This window comes from Adiantum capillus-veneris, chromosome 16 (assembly GCF_014529385.1).
Source record: "Adiantum capillus-veneris isolate H3 chromosome 16, ASM1452938v2, whole genome shotgun sequence".
Classification (NCBI taxonomy): Eukaryota; Viridiplantae; Streptophyta; class Polypodiopsida; order Polypodiales; family Pteridaceae; genus Adiantum; species Adiantum capillus-veneris.
The window spans coordinates 20,921,137-20,946,968 of record NC_140946.1 but is presented as its reverse complement, the minus strand read 5'-3'; the positions used below and the strand labels follow the sequence as shown (position 1 = coordinate 20,946,968).

At 44.3% G+C, this 25,832-nt stretch overlaps 1 protein-coding gene across 1 annotated transcript in view; it reads left to right on the top strand.

The window, feature by feature from the left end:
* Window positions 1-491: 491 nt before the first annotated feature.
* Window positions 492-25,832, top strand: part of LOC147438689 (pseudouridine synthase and archaeosine transglycosylase (PUA) domain-containing protein) — a 63,962-nt gene continuing 38,621 nt past the window's right edge. Inside the window, exon 1 of the mRNA XM_086484702.1 lies at window positions 492-666. Coding sequence (XP_086340828.1) covers window positions 656-666 — 11 coding nt within the window. The 5' untranslated portion in view covers window positions 492-655. The remainder of the gene's footprint in view (window positions 667-25,832) is intronic.

The following is a 25,832-nucleotide window of genomic DNA, read 5'->3' as shown; positions in this document are numbered from 1 at the left end:
CAAAGCATGGGATCAATGGCTCTTGTGCAAAATCAAAGGCGCACGCAAATCTTAGCCGTCGGACGGGTAAAAACTAAACTCGGGATCCCGATTTTAGTTTTTATGGTGGTGTCCACAAAAACTAAACTCGGGATCTCGAGTTTAGTTTTTATGCCGAGATCCCGAATTTACCTTCAAATAGATGTGAAATCACATCTATTTCAACGAGGCACACGTGGGCATGTTGGTCAAGGCGTGTGCCCCCCACACTGATGACGAGGGTTCAAAACCTAGCTGGGAAAGCGAGGCGTTCCGAGATTAGGCTGACCTTTCGAGATTAGTTTTTCGAAATCTAAACTCGAGATCCCGAGTTTAAATTTTAATCGATCAAGGATCCAGATCGATCACCATCCCGCCTTTCAATTGGGACCATTGATCCGATGCTTTGGGACCCGTGGCAGTTAAAGGGGAGGCTCAACAACCTCGGGGTCACATCACCGAACTGAGCTAAGGGCCCGCCCTCAGCTAGGCGTTTTAAAACTATTCGTTGTTCAACCTTGGCAACAGAGATTCAGCTCTGAATCGTTCGAAACGTGCTTTGTCAAATGGGAGTGCGGTGAGTTGTACTGTTCGTTTCTGCATCTGCAGCAACGTGCCATTGAAGGGTTCGCTCAAGATGTTCAAAAAGTAAGCGCTGTAGCTCTCCGTGTGCTGTGTTGTTGTTGAGAGAGAGAGAGAGAGAGAGAGAGAGAGAGAGAGAGAGAGAGAGAGAATGAATCAATATGGTCGCTTCCAATGGTTTGGATCCTGGAGGATGACTTCCACCGCACTGACAGTTGAAGGGCTGCATCTTGTCTTAGCATCAGTCAGGGGACCTTGGGGTACATATGTGGGGATATATTTAGTCCAGTTTGATTTGCACATTGTTTTGTCTTTGCTGTTTTCTTTCTTTCGTTTCCTTGTTTTTCTTTTTGGTTTTGTTGTTTTGGTTGAGGTTGGGTCGTTGGCTCGGTGCTATGCTCTCCTCTCGCTCTACCAGGATTTTACAACAGGTTCTCACATGGTTGTTGTCGTAAGCCTTCATTGTCTTCTTGGAGTTCCCTCTCCACCTCTAGTCTTTAAAGCCACCTTCAGCAAGTGGATTGATCTCTATACTAGCTGATAGCTCTTTGCCTGATCTAGTGTAGTTCACCGTGTGCCCCCTCCTGGAGTCTCTTGGTGATGCCAACTATTTCTTATCGACTGCTCTCTCCCATCCACTCGCCTTTTGCTATCAGATGATACCGGTTTGTAGGCGTATGTCTGACGTCAAGCTCTTCCTATTGTAGATGTTCCTTTGTCCTTTTTAGTGATGGTGGCTTTTGGTGGTTTAGGTTTTTGATATACTACTCAATGATCAACGACCATGAGAGAACCTCTTCTCCGTAGAGAAACTCAAATTTCTTCTACCGAACACATCTCAAATAGAGATTCTCGTGTCGGAATATCCTTGCGCGCAAAAAGGCGCTCAAGAGAGTATAACAAACTCCCGTTTAGTTCCTGAAAAGGAAGTTGGTTCATCTCATTCCGTTGAGCAGGAAAAAAATTCGACTGGTAGACGACCCACCTTGGCATAGGTCTGCATCTTCGTGTGTTATCCATGTACCCAAAGGTGTACATAATTCTTAAGTTGTCTTAGAGTTTCGGTGAACCTAGGAAATTACCTTCCCTTCGTAAGATCCTTAGTGCGAAGACGCTCAACCTGATGATCCCTTGGCTCGATCTTAGAGCAAAACCCGCTCATCAAATAAACTTGGATTTCAAATGTGGAATTCTACGAGCATAGGCCAAGGACGTCTCTCTTGCTTTTTCCCTCATAAAGAGAGTATTCCTTCACTTGTGCGAAAAGCACTACCATATCTTCCCTTACCGGGTAGGGGGTGTGGGCTTAAAGAGTACTCAAGTTGCTTGAAAGCTCATAATGGTTCTTTCATTATTTCCTATCCGCAATAGTAGGTAATCTGTTCGAGAATTACCGGATACCAGATCAATCATGGACCTTCCGGATGGTAGCAAAGCAGTTCATCGTATAAAACAATGTTCTGACTCAACCCTACTCTCATAAACACTCAAGAGTGATCAGTCCTGGTTAGACATATGCATTCCTCATGCGAAAAAGAAAACGCACTTTGTAACTTCCTCAAAGTTGTGACTTTGATCAGACCTTCCCTCTCACTTGAAGTTTGAGGGTCTTCTATTCAAAAACTGAGGAGTTAAATTGAATTCCCTTACTCCAAACTTTCTCCGGATAGCAACGTATCCTTCGAGGAGAGGTAACAAAAGCTCATTGTTTTTGTGTTCAATGGTTCCCGTCCCACTGCGGGGATTAGATTCTATGTACATTGAGGTGTACACTTTCAACTTGTATTGCTGACTCCAGCATCCGCTGCAAAGTATCTTGCGGATGCGTTCACAAAATTCAGGCAAAAGTCCTTCGTTAAACTTCTTTATCGTTTCTTCCTTATAGAGGTTCAAGAATGGAGCCACTTTGGAAAAAGTGAACGAATATTGATTCACATAATCCATGACTCGCTCGTGCTTCTATCAGACAAACCGATCCCAATCTTCTTTGATGCCTTCCTCAAAAGCGTAGAGGGAAAAAATTGGTCCAAAAATTCAGCCTTGAATTGAATCCAAGTCTTGTTGTAAATTCCTTATAGAGCTTTGGTATACTACCAAGTACTTGCAATTCCCCTTGAGGTGTTTGATCACATGCCTCAGCTTCTATGCTTATTAGAAATTGCCATTTGCAAAGGTAACTTCAAATTATCAAATGAAAGCAGTAGCTTTCGGGGCATTTTCCCTTTTGCCAACAGTATCAAACTTGACTGAAGTGTTTCTAAGTCTAGAGACCTTCTTCATATCCTTCCTAGAATGATGGGATTTCATGGCTATGATTTTGGATTGATGTTCATGGATATTTTCTGGATTCTGAAGGATCTTGAGCATTCCGCTCCTTGGATTCTCTAGGTTCTTGAAAGTTGAGCATCATGCTCTTGTCGCCTTCTCAGATAATCTCAAGTCTTGCGTCGACTTCTTGCAGAGAGAAAAATTCTCCAAACATTGCGAACTTTTCCTGCAAGACTTAGGTTTCCGCCTGCTTATTTCTCTCTTGGCTTGTCATGGATTCTTCCCGTATCTTCCCAGAGTTGTCTCCTTTACAGAGAAAGAGAGGAGACCATGCCTTGATACCACTGTGACAAACGGGAGCGCATAGCAATATAGAATATACTCGGATAAATAGAATTTATCACTTAATACTGAAGCCAGAGGATATAGAGAGAAATAAATAGAGAGAGAGAGATAGAGAGTGAGAAGATCAACACAGTACTAGGGACAGAAGAGGGGCTGGTGTCCCCCCCTCCCGTAATAGTATCTTTATTACTGAGGAGAAGTCTATACAAGCACTTGAACTGAACGTATTACCACGTTCGTTCTAGAATAAGACTTGATGGTTCTTGGAAGCCTCGGCTTCCTATTCTTAGGGCAAAGCCCTATTCCAAGGAACTTCATTCCTTATTTCAAATCCTCGAGAATCAAGGTTCTCGCCTTTGGATCTTACCTTCCAGTCTCAGGGCATGGCATCCCTACAACTCTTTTCTGACTCTGTTCCCAGAGTCCTCTTCTTGCAGAACGCGAAGTCCTTCCTCCGGAATCTCAACTTCCGGATCCCCAACTCAAGAGTCTACCACTCTCGGATCCATGGATCTTCGTCCCAAACTCGGGTACGAAACCCTTGGGCTGATCTGGCTCTAGTTCCTTAGAGCGCTTTCTCGTGCAGAGGCTCATACCTTCCTCTGCTCCTGCTCCCTCACTAAGAGGAAGTACACCTGCAAACAAATACTCAGAGATCATAACATGAAAATCGTTACCTTCAAAGTCTCGACGCTCGAAACGCAACTCGGTTCTCGAAAAGCAATTCTGCGGAAGAGATCTCTACATAGAAAATCCTCTCTTCCAATCCTACACACAAAAGAGGTGTTCGCAGGTTCCTTCTCATAAATCAGCCCCATCTATGACGTTTATGGGCTGAAAATAGAGAAAAACAGCAGCTTGTCGCGATAGAAACACTCTCCGTAGGCACTTCTTCACGAGGGAACTCGCGCACTGGCTCCTGGCGACATTTGGTATACTTGGGGCAGCCATGGGCATCACCGGCAACGTCTTCTTTGCGGCTGAAGCATCTCCTCCTTGCGAAAACTGGTCTTTCCTCTTGGAGAGGGCGTGTGATGCTTTTATAGCTCCCTGGCCACGACAGAGCTTCCTTCGTCTTCTCCAAGCTGTGTGTGTTTGCAACCCTAATTCCAACAATTGGTATCAGAGCAGGTTGCGTCCTCCTGGGCTTAGTCGCTAGCAGCTTAAATACACGCCTGCTCACTTTCTCTGATTTCAGTGAGCTTTGGCGAGTTCACATGTCGATAAAAATTTCGGGCTCATTTCGGCCTTCGTATCCACTATAGGCAGTATTGCACAGGCTATTTCGTCATTTTGTGTAGAATTTCTGTCAGTGCCATTTTCTGCATAACAGGTCCCTTACAATCTTCTATGGTTTGTGCTATATAGCACGTGTTGTTCTTGCTTCGTTTCTCCTCTTTTCAGGAAGTTTTCACATCAGGTGCAACATTACCATGGATGATAACAACACAAATGTGTTCAAGATGTTTGCTGCTGAGGACAAATTGGATGGGGACAATTACCCTATGTGGGCTTACATGATGCAATATGTTACTTGTGTCAAAGGGCGTCTGGAATATTGTGTAGGGCATTGATGTACGTCTTGGTTCTGAGGATGTAGGCGATGTTGAGGATGTTGCAGGTCTTGCTGCAAGGATTGCTGCTGTTAGAGTTGTTTTGCCTACAGTAGAATAAGCTCGTTGGGTTGTAAAGGATGCACAGGCTCATGTGTTGATTGCATTGTCTGTGAAGCTCACATTCGTTCAGCGAAATCTGCAAAACAGGCTTGGGATATTCTGGCCGATCTTTATGCAAGCCGCAATGAGACAAAAATTGCATTGCTACGTACAGAGCTGGAGTCAAAGACTATGCATGAGGAAGATGATATGGACACTTTCCTTGCTGGTGTCAAGGATATCAATGAGCAACTTATTTTTGCAGGTGAAGTCATTTCAGACAATCCCCTTGCGCAGACTGTTCTTGATGCCTTACCAGATTCTTACGAGACTTTTGCTAGTACGTGAAGACTTATGACCTAAGGAAATCCTGAAGTTGTCAAGTTTGATGCATCATGCACATTGTTGTTGCAAGAGTCACTTGCCATAAAAAAAAGGACTAGACAGCGTGTAGTTGAACAGGCATTTAACAACAATGCAGCCACTTCTTATGGTTCTTATGCGAGTGGAATATCACCGACAACAATTCGTCTAGAAATTCTGGTGATAAGGGCAAAAAGAAGATGCGCTGCCATTATTGCAAAGCTAATGATCACTTGATCAAGCAGTGTCCTAAGTTGAAGGCCAAAGAGTCTAAGAAGAAAGAGGGTGGTTCCACTGCAAGTTCTGGTTCCACTACAAATGCAGCTATTGTTGAGTCTTCTGTGAAAGGAGACTGTGATGCTGAAGTTGATGCAGAATGGGCTTTTAGTGCAGAGTGTACCTGTAATCGTGCTATCCATGATGGTATTTTGACAGTGGTGCTACAAAACACATTACCTCACATCGTGATTTGTTCACCTCTCTTGAGTCTGTCCCTCATGGGAATTCAATTACATGTGCCAACAATGCCTCTTATCTTGTTCAGGGAGTTGGGAAGATTGTGCTTACTGCTGCTGCAAATGGCAGTTCTTTCACACTTGTTGATGCACTTTATGTACTTGGGATCAAGAAGAATCTTTTGTCTGTATTTGCACTTGCTAGACTTGGTCTTGTAGTCAAATTTGTGGATGACAGATGTACAGTACATGATCTCAGTTTCAGTGATGAAATTGTTGCATCTGGTATTTTATGCCGTGGGGTGTATAAGCTCACTTTGTATGGCAAGTGTGGGCATAATTTTGCAAATGGAGTTTTGGATTCAAAGGCTATTTCAGATGCAAAACTTTGGCATGCACGTTTTGGTCATCTGAATTGTGCTAGTTTGCTGCGTTTGGAGAAATCTGATATGGTTGTTTCTTTTTCGCCTCTTGAAGCACCTTTCAAACAAGCACCTTTCAAACATGTTTGTGAAGATTGTATTTTGGGTAAGATGCAACGTTCTAAGTTTCCAAAGGATGGTTTAGTTAGGGCCACATGCAGGTTGCAGCTTGTGCATAGTGATGTTTGTGGGCCATGCAAACTCAGTCCTTGGGAAATTACCTTTACTTGTTACTCCAGGCATGCATTGGTATTTCCGCTTAAAATGAAGTCCGAAGTTTTTATGTGCTTCAAACAATTTCTGGCTATGGCTGAAAATGTCTTGAAATGTACTATAGGTACCCTCCGTTCCGATCGAGGGGGGGAGTATATGTCTCATGAATTTAATGCATTTCTGGCTAGTCGTGGGATAAAACACCAATGTACAGTGTCTTATACGCCTCAACAAAATGGTGTTGTTGAGAGGAAAAACAGATTACTTACGGAAATAGCACGTTGTATGGTCAAAAGTCAAGCTTTGCCGCATTCTTTTTGGCTTGAGGCCATCATGTGTGTTACTTATGTATTAAACAGGTGTCCTACGAAAGCTTTGCAGTCTATTACTCCATATGAAGCATGGCATGATAGAAAGCCTTCTATTGAGCACATGCGCGTTTTTGGTTGTTTGGCATATGCTTTGGTGCCACAAACACAGCGCAGAAAATTGGATGATAAGGCTGTCAAATGTATTTTTGTTGATTATAGTACTGAAAGCCAAGGTTACAGGTTGTATCATCCTCAAACAAAGCGTATCTTGGTCTCACGGGATGTTGTGTTTGTGGAAGATTTTGTTCAGCCCTTGTTGTCATGTACTAGAGACAATAATGTCAGCTCACAAGACATTTATGACACTTTGTTGCCTCTTTTTAGTGGTGGAAGTTCGAATGTAAATTCCAATGAGGCAAATGTATAGCCTATGGGGGTTTCTGAATGGCTGATTTGGGTGTTGGACAGGACACTGCCAACACTATCTACATTGACAGTCAGAGCGCATTGGCAGTTGCGAGGAATCCAGTTTTTTATGCTCGCACAAAGCACCTTGAGGTGCATTACCACTATGACAGGGAGAGGCTCTCAACAGGAGAGATCAGCTTGGCTTATGTGCCAACACAGGACAACCTTGCAGATCTTTTCACAGAGGCATTGTCTCGTGAGAAGTTCGAAGCTTTCCGCAAAGCTTTGGGCTTACTCCCCTTTGTGGACTGATCATGTCCTCGGGGCATGGCACTTCCCTTTACTCTTCGTGCTAGCTCTCGTTCACCGCATCACTCTAGGGGGGATTCGTTCATATACATGTGGTAGTGATGTGTGTGAACATACTTAGGACCGCCGAGGCATTTTTCCCTCACTAGGAGGTTTTTTCCCCGTGCATTGTATATACGCCCATCATTCTAGGGCTATCTATCTTTCTATTGCACAGTAAGTAAAACACTCTTTGTTGTGTGCCTTGAGCTGTAAGGTGCAGCGGAATGAATGTTTGATCTTTGCTCAAGATGAGTGCTCCGAACTGTGCTCAAGGTTCTTTTTGTTCTTATGGAAGGGAGAGCCTTCTGTTCTTAATGAGAGAGTGCAATGGACACAAACAAAGTGAATGGACACTGTGCGTGAGAGTGTGTGAGACTGAGAGATAGAGAGAGAAGAGAATACGACACCAGAGACGTAAAACCCTCCTTCGAAGGCCCCACTCTCGTTGGCGAGAGTGGTCTACTATTGATTGCACAAACCGGTACAAAGTGGATGCATGTGATTGATGCAAGTCTAGGCTAGGTCGATGTCCACAACGGGGATGACGACCGATCTAAGGGCCGAAAATGGGTGCTTTTGTCCTGCTGTCCAAAAACGCCAAGGGCTGAAATCTACTGCTGCTGAAAACGCAAGGAAAAATGCTGATTTGCTGGTCTTTACTTGTTGAAATTCTACTGCTGTGATGAGGCTGAAAATGCTATGGAAATGGGGGCGACAATGGCCTGTTGAAAACGCCAATGGCTGAGATCCGTGGCGATGATTGCTTGGATGAAAAACGTTAGGGCTGAGAGGATCGCCTGCTTGGAAGAAATCGCCCAAGGGATGGAAGTCTTGCTGAGAGAGAGGGGGAACCTGCTGCCAATGGCCTGTGTTCTCCTTGCTCATCTGCCAAATAGTGCTAGCCTTGGTTTGCTTATATATTATCTTACCCAATTTGCCCTACTCAGTTCCCAACAAAAGTCACTTAAATTAATAAGTGAAAAATGTCAAAAATAGGGAAAATAGGTTAAATGCACTAGAAAATTCCCCTGAAGGATTCTGTTGGGAATGCTTATGATCATGCTGTGTGCAACCAGAGGATATGCATCTACACTAAGTGGCTGGGCATGCACGGTCTGCGAACAGACTCACAAAAGTGCCAGAACACTTCTAAATCTAGACTGACTGGACTGACTAAACCCTTGTCGTGCTGTACCTTGTCCACGGACACATAGGGTTGGATGTGTCACGTGACATCCCCTCCTTTTCAAAGTGAGGTACTGGTACCGAACTGTATGGCGTCGAGGGAGATCGCCAATAGCATCCGGAATCCTGGAAGGGACTCTTCGCTGGCCCACTCTGATGTGTGGGTCGTGTGGTACTTGAACTTCATAAAGGTCTGCAACGCTTGCTTCTTTCGGCCGCGCCGAAAGCGACACAAAGTCTTCTGTGGCTCCTTCAATGCTTCAACTTCGTCAAAAGTCATGCTTCTTTCTTCTTCAAGAATCTCCATGGCTGAAAATTCCTGAAACCACTTCCAACACAAAAACATGGACATACCCATTCCATGTAAAGTGACTGGAAAAAATCTTGTCTTCCTAAAAGACTGTGCATGCAATGTAGATGAACAAAGAGACGGAGTGCCAAACCGTTCACCACACACACGCAAACAATGAGATCGAATCTTTCTCTTATGATCTAAAACAATTAACTGTGGCAATTCACAACGGAAATGCCCATGCTTGGTGCTCATACTTTAATGTGCTCTTTCTACAATTGTGTTGTGCCAAAGAAGAGACATGGAATGTGACTCCCTTGAATGCATACTTTTTAGCTTTTCATGAACACTTTGCATACATTCGTGCTCATTCATGAGTGAAACATGCTCAACGTACAATATGTCATGCCTAGGAAAAGGGATCACATAAAGACGCTGACGAAAATACAGGAAACGATCATGAATGAAACACTCGTACAATGCGTGCTGACAAATCATTCAAACACATAGTACTTCCTGTGAGGGTTCTTTGGACCTAAGCTCGAGAGCCAAGATTGGTTCTTCGTGATTGATCGAATCTGTAACTAGGTTAGCTTCGCTAGAAAAAGCATCAACTAACTCATCATCCTTGTGAACAATCACGTCATCTTAATGCAAATCATCATGCTTGTGAGAAATCACATCTTGATCATGCAAATCATCATGCTTGTCATTGTCATCCAAATCATCATGCTCATCATTATCATTCAAATCATCATGCTTATCATCATACCAATCCTGTGTATCATGCTTTGGAGAAGACGAGACCGAGAGAGTCTCCTTCTCCTGAATCCGTTCAATCTTCGCCTGCACATTAGCAATGAGAGAGGGAGAATGAACAACTTGCTCTCCACGAATGACAATGGGAGAGTCACTTTTGGCATTGAAAGTGAACGTATTTTCCGCCCAATCAATGAGAGGGTTATGCTCACGAAACCATCGAATGCCCAAAATCATATCACATCCTGAGAGAGGAGAGACAAAAAAATTTCTACGGAAAGCAGCTTGTTGAACTGTAAACAACACATCAAGGCACTCTTTCGTGATGAGAGAGTCCATACCGGGAGCGAAGCCAGAGACCTCGAGAGGAGATTTCTGACTAACCTCTAGGCGGGCTCTCTCAACAAGGGAGGGACTGATCACATCATGCATACTGCCTGGGTCAAACAATATGACAAAATGTTGCCCCGTCATATGACCATAACATTTAATGAGAGACTTATCAATGGGAGAGTCAAGAGAAACTTGGGGTACACTCGTGTTGTCATTGATTGCATTGACAGAGGAAGTGGGTTCTGTGGATTCTTTAGAGTCATTAGAGTTAAGCTTAGGACATGTTCTTTTTATGTGACCCTTAATGTGACAATGAAAACAACGACCTTCCTTAGAATAAGTGCTTTGCTCTTCCGACGTGATGTATCCTCTTAAAATTTCTTGTGCTACCTTTTCATCTGGAGTGAGCTTAGGTTTAGCAATTGTGTTAGCCTTACCCTTAGGTTCATTGATAGAGTTCTTTTCTGAGAGTGTTGGAAGATTGGTTAGAAGAGTTACCGTTCTTACCATTCTTACCGTTCTTTTCTGAGAGTGTTGGAAGATTGGTTAGAAGACTTACCGTTCTTACCATTCTTACCGTTCTTACTCTTCGGAGGGTTCTGAGAAGTCTGAGAGGTACTTGTGGAAGTCTTGTTCTCCTTAGGCTTTCCTTTGTTGTGCTTCATCTCCTGTGCGAGAGCAATCGGTAGCGCCTTGTTGAGATCGATTGGATCGAGCACCTCGACATCGTACTTGATATACTCATCCAATCCATAAAGGAATGTCTCCTTGCGCTCATCATTCAACTTGCGTAATTGGGTACCTAGCTGCAAAACACGATTAGAGAAAGACATCACTGGCATACCATTTTTCTTGAGAGCGCGCCAATCGTCCTTTAATTGTGCTAGGTACTGAGGTGGCATAAACCGCACCTTGAGCTTGTCTTGGAAATCAATCCAATTGAAGGAAAGGGGCGTGAATTCGTCGGCTTTCTCTAGGTGCGCGGCTAACTGTGCCTCTTGCCGTGCGTGGTACCAATTGATGGCATCACCGGCAAGGTACATAGCTGCCGTCAAAACCTTGCTATTTCCTGTCTTCTTAGTTGTCGCAAAATAAGCATTAAATTGATGCAACCAAGAATGAATAACCGTAGCATCCTTCTTACCATCATACTTACTGAAAGTCAACTTCTCTGTGACTGGGTTGTTGGAGTCCGCATCCCGGCTTGCGCCACTTGAGGAACTACCAACATCTTTGGCTGGTTCGGACTTCGAAGCGAGAACATGTCGTACCAACTCTTGCATGCGTTGTTCACTCTGTACCGCACGCTCGGCCTGTCGTTCTTCGGCCGCCAAGTGCGCTTAATCACGCTCACGCTCAAAGGTGTCTTGTCTGAGTTGGCGTTCACGCTCCAAGGCTTCCTGTCGTTTTGCTTTTCTTTCTAGTTGTGCCATCGCAACGCGAGTCGTTTCTTGTTGTTGTGCCATCATCTCCATCATCGACTTGACCATCGCCTCCATAGGATTTGGTACAACTCGTGGCATAGATGGGGAAAGGGGGGGTCGGGAAAACCTCCTGGTGGGGAAAACTCTTCTTCGCCACTTCCATGCTCACCACCTGTATGCGAAGTATCCATTCCGCTTCGGGTGATGACCATGCACTATGATCTTTGGTTCTTAAGTTCACGAGGAACTTGGGTTCTTGAGGGTCTTGGGTTCTTGAGGGTCTTGAGGTTCTTGAGGGTCTTCTTTTGCTTGCAATCTGTGTTTGAGAAGGATCTGCTCTTTTCTGCGGGTGCATCCCTTGGCGGCCTTGCGCTCACACCAAGGTTGCTTTCTCCCACCTCACGTCGATTGGCCGGCCGCTAAGTGCACGGTCCGCTCGCAATGAGTGAAAGAGGAGGCACAAGGGGAGGCTGGACAAGCCCTTCTTTCTTGGTTTTCCTGTCACTCTTCAAAAACACGATTAGGAATCGACACGCCCAAGTAAACTTGGGTTTGTGCGACCGCAACAAGCAAAAAATAAATAAAAATTCTTGTGGTTCTTTCCTTGAGTGATACAGAACACTACCAAAGCTCTGATACCAATGTAAGGCGCAGCGGAATGAATGTTTGAACTTTGCTCAAGATGAGTGCTCCGAACTGTGCTCAAGGTTCCTTTTGTTCTTATGGAAGGGAGAGCCTTCCGTTCTTAATGAGAGAGTGCAATGGACACAAACAAAGTGAATGGACAGTGTGTGAGACTGAGAGATAGAGAGAGAAGAGAATACGACACCAGAGACGTAAAACACTCTTCCGAAGGCCCCACTCTCGTTGGCGAGAGTGGTCTACTATTGATTGCACAAACCGGTACAAAGTGGATGCATGTGACTGATGCAAGTCTAGGCTAGGTCGATGTCGACGACGGGGATGACGAGACCGATCTAAGGGCTGAAAATGGGCGCTTTTGTCCTGCTGTCCAAAAACGCCAGGGGCTGAAATCTGCTGCTGCCGAAAACGCAAGGAAAAACGCTGGTTTGCTGGTCTTTACTCGCTGAAATTCTGCTGCTGTGATGAGGCTGAAAATGCTATGGAAATGGGGGCGACAATGGCGTGCTGAAAATGCCAATGGCTGAGATCTGTGGCGATGATTGCTTGGATGAAAAACGCTAGGGTCGAGAGGATCGCCTGCTTGGAAGAAATCGCCCAAGGGGTGGAAGTCTTGTTGAGAGAGAGGGGGAACTTGCCGATGGCCCGTGTTCTCCTTGCTCATCTACCAAATAGTGCTAGCCTTGGTTTGCTTATATATTATCTTACCCAATTTGCCCTACTCAGTTCCCAACAAAAGTCACTTAAATTAATAAGTGAAAAATGTCAAAAATAGGGAAAATAGGTTAAATGCACTGGAAAATTTCCCTAAAGGATTCTGATGGGAATGCTTATGATCATGCCGTGTGCAACCAGAGGATATGCATCTACACTAAGTGCCTGGACATGCACGGTCTGCGAACAGACTCACAAAAGTGCAAGAACACTTCTAAATCTAGACTGACTGGACTCTTTTCGTACTGTAGCTTGTCCACGGACACATAGGGTTGGATGTGTCACGTGACATGAGCTTCCTTCGTCTTCTCCAAGTTGTGTATGTTTTCCTGCAACCCTAATTCTAACACTTCTGCCAAAAAAAGAGAGAAAAATCGTTGGTTGGTTTTTATCGCTTTATTTAATCATAGGCTGCCCACTTATTAAGTGGGTGTCCGGTCACCTTAAAAAATGGTCTGAATCTGCCAAAAAACTCAATGAAACCTTATAAGTTAAAAACAAAACTTTCACAGCACTTCATAGGCGTCCCTGGATGCAATCACATGCACAGTTGCAATGCATACATAGACTTCCTCGCGGGAAAGCATCTGCTTTCCCGAAAAGCAACCCACTTTCTCAGAAAGCATCCGTTTTTTCCTCAAAGTTTCCTATTAACCCATCTTCATTCAAGTGGTTGCTTTTCCTCGTGCACAATTCTAACACATTTTGATATCTCCTCCTGACTATGGATATTCCCCTTTCGATGCACCTGTCACCCACCTTGTGACGCATCAGGAATACCCATCACCTAGTTCTTTCCTACCAAACTTATGGTACAATCTCCTTCACGATGCTATATGTCACTCATCCTATGACGCATCAGAGATGTCCGTTCCAGGATGGTCGGATACTTCTTTCAGATGTTCCCTGTCACCCATCCGCTGTGACGCATCAGAAGTACCCATTTTTGGTGGCCTTATAGATTTTCTCGTTCTAAGTGCTCCCGTCATTACTTTGAATGACACACTAGGAATACTCTGTACTCGGATGTCTCCAGTGAAAAAAACCCTCACTTAAAATTCTAAAAATCATTTTGAATTATTTTTCTTGGTGTTCCAAGCGAGAAAACCCTCTACTTAGAAATCCAATAATTCATTTAGGATTATTTTCCTATCAAATAAAGCCAATTTAGCAACAATAAGTTGAAAAATCTTACGTCTCTTCTCCTTTTGCTAGGGTTTTGGCGGGCATCTATAGGTTGGCTAGGGTTAGGCTCAGGGAGTCCTAACCCTCCGAGTCTTTAGTGGCGTGACACGTCAGTATTTTGTGACATCATCCCATTCTTGAAAGAAGAGTAATCGTCCGCAATTATAGGTGCAAAACAACTCAAGTTAGATAAAAAATATTCAAGGGTCATTCCGAGGGTCAATCCGGATGGTCATTCAGTTGTCTTATTCCTGTGCTGAGGGTCTGTCGGCTGTTTGAGCAGGGGTTGGCTCTGAGGGTGCATTTACTCTTTGGGGACATGTATAAAAATTATGTCATGTTTGAAAACATCCAAAACATCGGCCTTCTTGTAATAGAGTTTCTCATTGTTGTAGCGTCAAATGAGGCTTTTGTGTTGGATTTTTATGAGAATCCGGGAAATTGTTCATTGTGGTTGAGGGATCTTCTGTAGTAAACACAAGCTTTCCTTTCATAAGCTTGTATCCGACCGCGGCATGGTCCATAAGTTCTTGCATTGCGGCAACTTGCTTGGATAAATAATAAACTTGTAATGGCGATGGAAGTCCAATAGTGTAACGTTCGCACTGGTCCTTCAAGGTGATCAGCTTGAAGATTGACACCGGAAGATAAATATTGAGAAACCTTTGATTGTAATTTCCATGGTTTTCATGGCGAGAATATTCAAGTTATTTCATTTTGATAGAAGCTGTACTTCAAAATAGGGATGCCATGTGGCTCCGGGCAAAAATATGCTTGAAAGTTTGCCAAGTCCTTGAAGTGTGTAGCTTAGTAGTTGTAGAACTCCACCACTGCATAGCATTATCTTTGAGAAAACTTGTAATGGCGATGGAAGTCCAATAGTGTAACGTTCGCATTGGTCCTTCAAGGTGATCAGCTTGAAGATTGACATCGGAAGATAAATATTGAGAAACCTTTGATTGTAATTTCCATGGTTTTCGTGGCAAGAATATTCAAGTTATTTCATTTTGATAGAAGTTGTACTTCAAAATAGGGATGCCATGTGGCTCCAGGCAAAAATATACTTGAAAGTTTGCCAAGTCCTTGAAGTGTGTAGCTTAGTAGTTGTAGAACTCCACCACTGCGTAGCATTATCTTTGAGAAAACTAGCGGCTCGAGATATTTTTGATTCTTTAGTATGATTCCCCAGAGCATAGATGTTGTCAAACTGTTGTAGAAACTGTAAGGCTTTCTTTCTATCTTTCACGCTTGAAAAGGTGAAAAATTTTACTATAGATGTCACGAGACTGTGACAACCACTATCTATATTTGTTGGTTTCTTTGCCTTGATTTTTATTTAATGTTTGGGACCCTCTTTTTGAAATCACAAATGCCCGGACATTGCATGTTGTGAAACGGCCGTTGACTGGGAGTTTCACTCGCAAGAGTCAAGGCCAGGCAGCCACGAGATGGGCCGATCGATACTGGACTCCGACTATAAAGAAGAAGGCTAGGCTCAGTTAAAGTCATTTAGGCCCCTCGGCCAGACTTTATGAGTTGGTGGTTACTAGGAATTAAACCAAAAGGAGCAAATTGGACACATGGCAGTAGGAGAGCAATTTGCAGGTTAACTCTCACTTCCAGAATTCTCATCCCAAGTGGGGGTGCTCAAGAGTGAGAGAGGAGGCTGATTTTTACTCATAAGTGAACACAATGTGTGTGTGAGTAATGGGTGCAGGTTATCACAACTTTAATGGAAAGCTTGCCTTCTGCCTTGTCTCATGTAGCGCGATGATTTGCTCTCATGCATCTCTCTCTCCTTTGCACATATGATAATGCCCCACTAGCTGGGCTTCTCAGATGACGATGTACAATTTTGGGGGTTTTATGCACGTTTGCCAAGGCAAGAGCCTTGTGTACAAGAATCGGATTAGCTAATTGCTAATTCCCCACAAGTACGCGCAGTTCCATCGCGAAGAATTGCAAAACCGTAGATTTTTCTCGCGTGAAAATTGTCACAAAATGATGATGTGGCATGACCATTTATCTGAAACTGTCCGGGTGGATGCCACATCATCATTTTGTGACAAAAACTCGTCCAATTCAAAGGGGAACCGTTTCATTGCGTGCGGGAGCTTTTGAGACATGTAGACGTGTTTGCTCCACTCAAAATGATGCAAAACAGAGAATTACAGGTGGCTGTAATTTTTTGCAGGTTTAGGATTTTGGCCAGTTTTGATGCCTACAAGGAGCTTCGAGGCAGCTAGGGAATCACCGAAGAGGTGTTTTGGTGCAAATTGGAGGCCAAAAACAGAGAGTTCAACATGCTGTATATTTTTGTCAGGTGCTCTAAAGTGCGTGGAAAATCACCGTTCACTTGGGATTTTGTTCGTGGAGACTCCCATTGTTGTTATGTTACCGAAATTGGGCTAGAGTAGGGGAATTTCAGCCTGATAAAAGTGGGATATCTTGTAGAAGTTTACAGGTGTTTCTCAAGTGCAATAAGAATAAAGAAATAGCGAAAGGGGCGCTAACCTTTGGGGCCAACAAGGTGTTGTTGTCTACTTGGGATTGCTTTGGCTACCAAGTTGTGAATTGTTTTGAAGTCCTGAATTCCCATTACAGGTTCATTTGTAAAGTTACTTTGTGTCATAAAATACAGGGAAAGTTAAGTCGTAGAGATCGGGTGAAAGCCAAAGTTTACCGCCCTTTAGTGAGGCTATAGGCTGGTTTCATGGTTCTATTGCCGGGACAACATCACTTTTTTCTCAAGAAGTGAGCCTTGGTCAGTTTTTAGTGAAGACACAAAGCACAAGAACTTGGAATTCCATTGTGGTTGACAGGATGAATGACACCAAAGAAGAGGGTTCCTCTTCAGAGGACAAATAGGCTATTCCTCCAATGTATGAGGTTGGCGAGAGTTCATTGCCACCACTGCCTGTGCCTTTTGTAACAGACTTGGACACTCCAAGTCGAGATTCTACCGTGACACCACAAGAATTCACTTCAAAACAATTCACAGTTCACAAATGATTTGACACTGGCCCGACGGAGTTCCGTGCCTAGAGATATTGGCCCCAAAGACTGGCGCCCCTTTCGGTATTTCTTTTTGTATTAATCTACAACTCAAAGTACAAGGGCGTGGTCGGGACTCATTCTCAGACTCTGCGTCCAGATGCTTTGAGAAGTGAGAGCCCAACAATAAAAGATTACAAGGGATGCCAAAAGCAGAGCCCCAAAAGCTTGTAAATCAAAAGCTGTCCCAAAAATAAAGCATAGCAATTCCTCTCACAAGGCTTAGTGAAATAAAGCAAAAGCTCTCTCTATCTTTTTCTCAACTGCCTTGCGTAGAATAAAGCAAACAATTTGTGTAGCCAAAAAGCTGGGCGTCCGTACACAGCTTCCGCGAATGGGGCCGCAAAACGCGGGTGTCCGTACAACAGGCCACGTCTGTCACAAAAGACGGGCACCACGTGCCAATAGAAAAGAACAGACTGAACAAACTTTTAGCACTTCAATAACAACTGAACTGAGAGAGAGAGATGACACGTGACACGGAGTGGCGGAATTCCACCCCAGAGAGTATTGGCCCCAAACCTTGGCGCCCCTTTCGATATTTCTTTATATTGCATCAACACAGTACAAGGAACTCCAGACTCTGCACCTTCTCTAAGAAGCATGCCAGAGAATGAGCCCTAACCTCATATTTAAAGGCCCTTGGCCTGAAAAGCACTTACAGTGAAAAGCCTTCAAAACTCAAAAGCTTTTGGTCCAAAAAGCAAAGCCAAAAACTGCTAGCGTAATTTACGAAAATCCGCACAGCTGGCCACATCATCATGCCAGCGCAATTTTCGGAAATATGCCACGTCATCAATTTTTGCATGTGTGTGTGTCCTGCTTTATTTTAATCCTTTATGTCACTTGGGGCCCCCATCGGACGGGGTCCCCATAAGGTGGTAGGACTTCTTCTTCTGCTACTACTTGTTCTTCTTAGGGTTTAGGCCCCTCAGCCGGCATCTGTAAGTTGGTTTCATTCTTTAGGCTTTGACACGTCAGCAGCTTGTTACAACGTGAGCAGTGCCATGTCAGCATTTTGCCCTTAATTTTCGGGAGCCCAGTCTGCTACCAGCCGGTGTGTGTGAGTGCTGGGCAGCCACGTCACTGAGTTGTGACATACCCCCCTCTTGAAAGCATTGTAATCGCCCTTGATTACGCCTGCAAAACAGACAGAAGCCATAAACTGTCTTAGCAGACACTGACTGTTAGTACCGACGCACTAGGAACACACATCTAGCACATGTACCAATCGACAATCACATCACATGACATCACTAGACATCACAAGACATCTCATGACAAATCAAATTCAACATTCAATCGGATCTCAAAGCATGGTTTTGTCGGCAATGCAATTAGCAATCGCATCTAGAGCCACTCAGGATCTCATAGATGCCCGATTGACTAATCCCTATTGCAACCATGCCTATCGAGTACATTCAGACCAAAATGCTGCAGTAATTTCGTCTATCAGTTCTTGCACTAAAACAAGTCAAGAACAAATTAGTATCATATTATCGGGAATTCCAGTTTATAAAGTCATACAACAGAATATTGTTAGCTCTCAGTATCCTTGAAGCTCAAAGAGACATCAATGACTAGTATCAAAAATCGAGGCATCAAAGGAGCGGAGTAACTCCCCTCTTGTGCCTACCCACTGCACTAGATATCCGGCCAAGCTGAATTCGGGGCTCCATTTGGAATAGACTATGCTAAATCAAAAGCTTCAAGGTAAAGTTTCACAATCTGAGGAGTATCTGCTAGGTCCTCCTCCTCCATCCACTTCACATCCAATTTAGGATAGTTCTTGAATTTAACGAAGAACCGCCTTCTCACTTTACCCTTAATCTTTCTGTCCGTATGTGCCAATATCTATTCCGGAACGAGGATCTCCTCGTTTTCTTCCACCTCGGGTTGCTCATGAGGCTCCCCATCTTCAGGCACATCGCCTTTAAAAGGCTTCAAGAGACTCACATGAAAAGCATTGTGAATCCTCCAAGTGTCGGGCAGCTTCAGTCGGAAGGAGACATCATTTATCTTTTTGGAGATCTTGAAAGGTTCGTAGTATCGCATACTAAGTGTCACGTGACACATCCAACCCTATGTCTCCGTGGACAAGCTACATCATGACAAGGGTTCAGTTCAGTCAAGTCAATCTAGAATAGGAAGTGATTTGGCACTTTTGCGAGTCTGTTCGCAGACCGTGCATGTCCAGACACTTAGATTAGATGCATATCCTCTGGTTGCACACAACATGACCGTCAGATTCCAGTCAGATTCCATCAGTAGCATTTTTACAGTGCATAGACTTATTTTCCCTATTTTTGACATTTTTCACTTATTATTTTTAAGTGACTTTAGTTAAAAAGTAGGTAGGGAAATTTTGCTAAGTTTGTATAAATAAAAACCTAGTGCTAGCACTTTCTGGCAGAAGAGGCAGCAGGAGCACTCGCTCAACAGGCAACTTCTCAGCAGAACCCGCAAGATCCCTAGCGTTTTGCCTCACAGCAGCTACCCTAGAGTGTTTGCATCAGTAGACCAGCCTTGGCGGTTTTGTTCAGCAAATCAGCCCGGCGTCGTCACGACACAGTAGATAAGCCTAGCGTTTTGCATTTGCAGTACAACCGGCAACAGCAGGATCAATTTCAGCCCTAGCGTTTTTGGGACAGCAGAGCACCTAGCGTTTTTCAGTTCCTCCGCGATGGAATCAGCATAAGCATGAGCGTTTTCACTTTTCAGCCTTTAGCACCCGCAGAAGAACCCCCAAACCTCGTAGATCTCACCTTCCCGCAGCAGATCCTCGCCGCACGGTCAGACTCCGCAAGGTTTACAGTTTCAGCCCGGAAAACGCAGATTTCAGCATCTGCGTTTTGAGCGCGTCGTCGTCACATCGTCGTCATCGACATCGTCCCCGACATAGAGTCAAAATTCAGCAAGTAAAGATTTGCAGATTTCAGCCCTTAGAGTTTTCAGATTTCTGCCCGTCTCGTCATCGTCGGCAAGTCCAAGTATTGTAGAGATTTGTGCAATCATAAGTAGACCGCTCTCGCCATAGAGAGTGGGGCCTTCGGAGGAGGGTTTGACAACATCTCTGGTGTCGTATTCTTTTCTCTCTCTATCTCTCAGTCTCAGCACTTTCACGCACAGTGTCCATTCACTTTGTTTGTGTCCATTGCACTCTCTCACTAAAGGAACAGAAGGCTCTCCCTTCTGTAAGTAAAAGGAACCTTGAGCACAATTCGGAGCACTCATCTTGAGCAAAGTTCAACATTCACTTCTGCTGCACCTAACATTGGTATCAGAGCTTTGGCAATGTTCTGTATCACTCAAGGAAAGAACCACAAGAACCACATAATTTTTTTTGCTTGTTGAGGTCGCACGAATCCAAGTTCACTTGGGCGTGTCGATTTCTAATCGTGTTTTTGAAGAGTGATAGCAATCCTAGGAAAGAAGGGCTTGTCCAACCTCCCCTTGTGCCTCTTTTCACTCATTGAGAGCGGACCGTGCACTTAGCGGCCGGCCAATCGACGTGAGGTGGGCAAAAGCAACCTTGGTGTGAGCGCAAGGCCGCCAAGGGGTGCGCCCGCGGAAAAGAGCAGAACTCTGGTGAAGAGAAGATCCTTCTCTAACACAGATTGCAAGCGAAAGAAGAACCTCAAGAACCTCAAGACCCTCAAGAACCCCAAGAACTCAAGACCCTCAAGACCCCCAAGAACCCAAGACTCACAAGAACCCAAGTTCCTCGTGAATTTAAGAACCCAAGACCACAAGAACCCACAAAAACCCCCGACTTCAGTGGATGGTCATGACTCGAAGCGGAATGGATACTTCGCTTGGAGGTGATGAGCATAACAGAGGCGAAGAAGAATTTTCTCCACCAAGAGGTTTTTTCGACCCTCCCCCTTTCCCAGCTACGCCAAGGATTGCACTAACTCCTATAAAGGAGTTGACGCAGTTGTTTATGGACAACAAGTTCGAACGCGAAGCAAGAGAAGCAGAAAGAAAGGCCTACGAAGAAAGTATGGCAACCATAGATCGTGAATACGACGCAAAAATGGAAGCCATAGAGCATGAGCACGAGTGCAAGAACAAAGAAAGACTAGCAAGATTTGATATCGAGAACAAAGCAAGAATGCAAGAGATGCTGCGACTCTTTTCTCAAGTGCAGGCACAGATGCAAGAGATTCGGGAAAAGGAGACTCTCAGTCTCGTTTTCTTCAAAGCATGATACACATGATTTGCATGGTTATGATAAGCATGATGATTTTGAATGATAATGACAAGCACGATGATAAGCATGATGATGAGCATGATGATTTGCATGAAGAAGAAGTGATTGTTCACAAGAAGGATGAGTTAGTGGATACTTTTTCTAGCGAAGCTAACCTCATTGCAAATTCGATCAATCACGAAGATCTGATCTTGGCTCTCGAGCCTAGGTCCAAAGAACCCCCACAGGAAGTACTATGTGTTCGAATGATTTGTCAACAGGCATTGTTCGAGTGTTTCATTCGTGATCGTTTCCTGTATTTTAGTCAGCGTTTTTATGTAATCCCTTTTCCTAGGCATGAGATATTGTACGTTGAGCACGTTTCACTCATGAATGAGCACAAATGTATGCGGATTGTTCATGAAAAGCTGAAAAGTATGCATTCAAGGAAGTCACATTCCATGTCTCTTCTTTGGCACGACACAGTCGTAGAAAGAGCACAAGAAAGTATGAGCACCAAGCATGGGCATTTCCGTTGTGAATTGCCACAGTTGATTGCTTTAGATCAGCAAGACAAGATTAGATCTCATTGTTTGCGTGTGTGTGGTGAACGGTTTGGCACTCCGTCTCTATGTTCATCTACATGGCATGCACAGTTTGTTCGACAGACGAGATTTTTCCCAATCACTTTACATGGAATAGGTATGTTCATGGTTTTGTGTTGGAAATGGTTTCAGGAATTTTCAACCATGGAGATTCTTGAAGAAGGAAGAAGCATGACTCTAGACGAAGTTGAAGCATTGAAGGAGCCACAAAAGACTTTGTGTCGCTTTCGGCGCGGCCCACAGAAGCAAGCATTGCAGACCTTTATGAAGTTCAAGTATCGCACGACCCACGCATCAGAGTGGGCCGGCGAAGAGTCCTTCTCAGGATTCCAGACCCTGTTGGCGATCTCCCTCGACGCCATATAGTTCGATACCAATACCTTACTTTGAAAAGGAGGGGATGTCACGTGACACATCCAACCCTATGTGTCCGTGGACAAGCTACAACATGACAAGGGTTCAGTTCAGTCAAGTCAGTCTAGAATAGGAAGTGATTTGGCACTTTTGTGAGTCTGTTCCCAGATTGTGCATGTCCAGACACTTAGATTAGATGCATATCCTCTAGTTGCACACAACATGAATATCAGATTCTAGTCAGATCCCATCCGTAGCATTTTTACAGTGCATAGACTTATTTTTCCTATTTTTGACATTTTTTACTTATTATTTTTAAGTGACTTTTGTTGGAAAGTAGGTAGGGCAATTTTGCTAAGTTTGTATAATAAAAACCTAGCGCTAGCACTTTCTGGCAGAAGAGGCAGCAGGAGGACTTGCTCAACAGGCAACTTCTCAGCAGAACCCGCAAGATCCCTAGTGTTTTGCCTCATAGCAGCTACCCTTTCATTTTTGCATCAGTAGACCAGCCTTGGCGGTTTTGTTCAGCAAATCAGCCCGGCGTCATCATGACACAGCAGATCAGCCTAGCGTTTCGCATTTGCAGAACAACCGGGAGCAGCAGGATCAATTTCAGCCCTAGCGTTTTTGGGACAGCAGAGCACCTAGCGTTTTGTAGTCCCTCCGCGACGGAATCAGCAGAAGCATCAGCGTTTTCAGTTTTCAGCCTTTAGCACTCGCAGAAGAACCCCTGAACCTCGCAGATCTCACCTTCCTGCAACAAATCCTCGCTGCACGGTCAGATTTCGCGAGGTTTACAGTTTCAGCCCGGAAAACGCAAATTTCAGTATCTGCGTTTTCAGCGCGTCGTCGTCACATCGTCGTCATCGACATCGTCTCCGACATAGAGTCAAAATTGAGCAGATAAAGATTTGCAATTTCAGCCCTTAGAGTTTTCAGATTTCAGCCCGTCTCGTCGTCATTGACATCGTCGGAAAGTCCAAGTATTGTAGAGATTTGTGCAATCATAAGTAAACCGCTCTCGCCATAGAGAGTGGCGCCTTCGGAGGAGGGTTTGACAACATCTCTGGTGTCGTATTCTTTGCTCTCTCTATCTCTCAGTCTCAGCACTTTCACGCACAATGTCCATTTACTTTGTTTGTGTCCATTGCACTCTCTCACTAAAGGAACGGAAGGCTCTCCCTTCCGAAAGTAAAAGGAACCTTGAGCACAGTTTGGAGCACTCATCTTGAGCAAAGTTCAACATTCACTTCCGCTGCACCTTACACTAAGCTTTGGAAAAAGCCTCTCCTTTCCCTTTTTCTCTCTCAGGCGTGCCTTCTCAAAACGTAAGAGCACCAATCGTTCTCCTTCAATTTCAAATCGCGACGATGGTGATGTGCTGCCTTTTTCTGTCTTTCTTGAGATTTCTGCAAAAGCCTCGCGGACCTTGGCAAAAGCTGTGTCCAAGTCACGTGTGTACTCATCGGCTTCAAAAATCTCATCTTTCGTGCTTAGGAAGGGTGGAACCTTTGTAGCACCTTCAATAATCTCAAATGGCGCCTTCCCCGTCAAAGAGTGTAACGTGTTGTTGTAGGCAAATTCCACCAAAGGTAAATACTTTTCCCATTGAGTCTTCTGATCCGAGATGTAAGACTTCAATAAATCTTGTTCCACTGAATTGGCAATCTCAAATTGCCTGTCAATCTACGGGTGGAAAGATGACAAGAACTGTAACCGCGTGCCAATGTTCTTCCAAATAGCCTTCCAAAACAAACTCGTGAATCTGGGGTCCCTGTCGGAGACAATCGTCTTGGGCATGCCATGTAATCTGAAGATCTGGGCCACAAATAGTCTCGCTAAGTGATCCGGCTTGACTGTTTTCTTCATTGGAAAGAAATGAGCTTGCTTGCTAAATCTGTCAATAACAGTCCAGATACCATCGTGACCACTCTATGTTCTCGGGAGATAAAAAATGAAGTCCATTGCAATACTTTCCCAGGGGCGGGTGGGTATGGGCAAAGGCTGTAACAATCCCTGTGCTTTATGCCTGTCAAACTCGACCTTCTGGCATACCAAGCAACTGCGCACGAACTCGTCGACATCCTTCTTGAGTCTTGGCCAAGAGAAGTATCTCTCTACCCCTTTCAAGGTGGTAGCAATGCCGCGGTGACCCGTAAAAGGTGGACAGTGGCATTCGGTCATAACCTTTTTCCTCAACGGCTGTGTAACGCACAACATGGTTTTCCTCATCAAGTACCCATCCCGAATGGAATATCCCGCTACTGTCTCCCCATCCCGTATCCGTGTGAAAATGTCTGCAAAATCTGTATCAGTGGCATACTGATCGACCATATCCTCAAAGCTCCTATGATGTATCGCGGAAATAGCCAGAACCAACGGTTTGTGAGACACACAAAGCATCTGCCACCAAATTCTTCTGTCCCTGCACATGGACAATCTGAAAGTGAAACTGTGACAAGATGTTCGCCCACCGCATCTACTTTTCTGATAGCTTCTTCTGTGACAAGAAGTAGCGTAAACTCTGATGGTCTGTGAAGACAGTAAAATCCGCTCCGAGTAGGTAATGTCTCCACTAAGTAAGAGCATGGATAACCGCCAAAAGCTCTTTCTCATAAATCTGTGCTGTCAATTCCGGCCTTGAGAACAGTCGGCTCTCACAGGCAATGACATGGCTTTCTTGCATTAAGACCGCACCCAGACTACTACCACAAGTATCACAATATACTTCAGATGACTTCTGCAAGTCGGGCAAAGTCAAAATTGGTCCTGTAGTCAATTTCTCTTTCAATGTCTGAAAGGCAGTCACCTTTGTGGGTCCCTACGAGAAAAGAACTCCTTTTTGTGTCAAAATATGCAAAGGGGAAGCAACCTCTGCAAACTTTCTATAATGAACTGCCTGTAGTACGAATACAAGCCCAAGAAGCTTTTAACTTCATGGACATTCATCAAATCAAGCCAATTACGGATAGTCTCTATCTTGGCCGGGTCCATCTGCACTCTTGCTGTTGAGACAATGTGTCCCAAAAAGTGTATCTCTGGTAGGAAAAATTCACTTTTCTTCGCATTTATCACCAGCTTGTGATCTTGTAATGCCTGAAAGACCTGAAGCAGATGTTCTCTATGTTCTGCCTCATCCTTGGAGAAAACAATGATGTCGTCAAAGAAAGTGCCAACAAATAGTCTGTACTCTCGAAAAATCCTGTCCATCATTCGGTTAAATGTTGCAGGAGCATTGGTTAGGCCTAAAGGCATCACCAAAAACTCAAATAACCCAAAAGTCGTCCGAAAAGTTGTCTTGTAGACATCTCCTGGTGCGATTCGGATCTGATGATATCTACTTTTCAAGTCGATCCTGCTAAAGCACGAGGATCCCTGTAGTCGGTCAAGAATATCATCGATCATAGGAATAGGAAATGTGTTCTTGATGGTGATTTTGTTGAGAGCTCTATGATCGATGCACATTCTCCAAGATCCATCTTTCTTCAAAACTAACAACACTGGAGAGCAGTACGGTGAAGTACTAGGTTGGACAAGACCCTTTTCCAAGAGGTCTTTCACTTGGTTCATAATTTCTTTGTTCTGGGCTTGGCTCACACGGTAAGGTGGCCGGTTCAGTGGTGTGCTTCCAGGTATCATATCAATAGTATGATCCTCAGGACGAGCGGGTGGTAACTCGCCTGGCAAGCCCTCTGAAAAGCA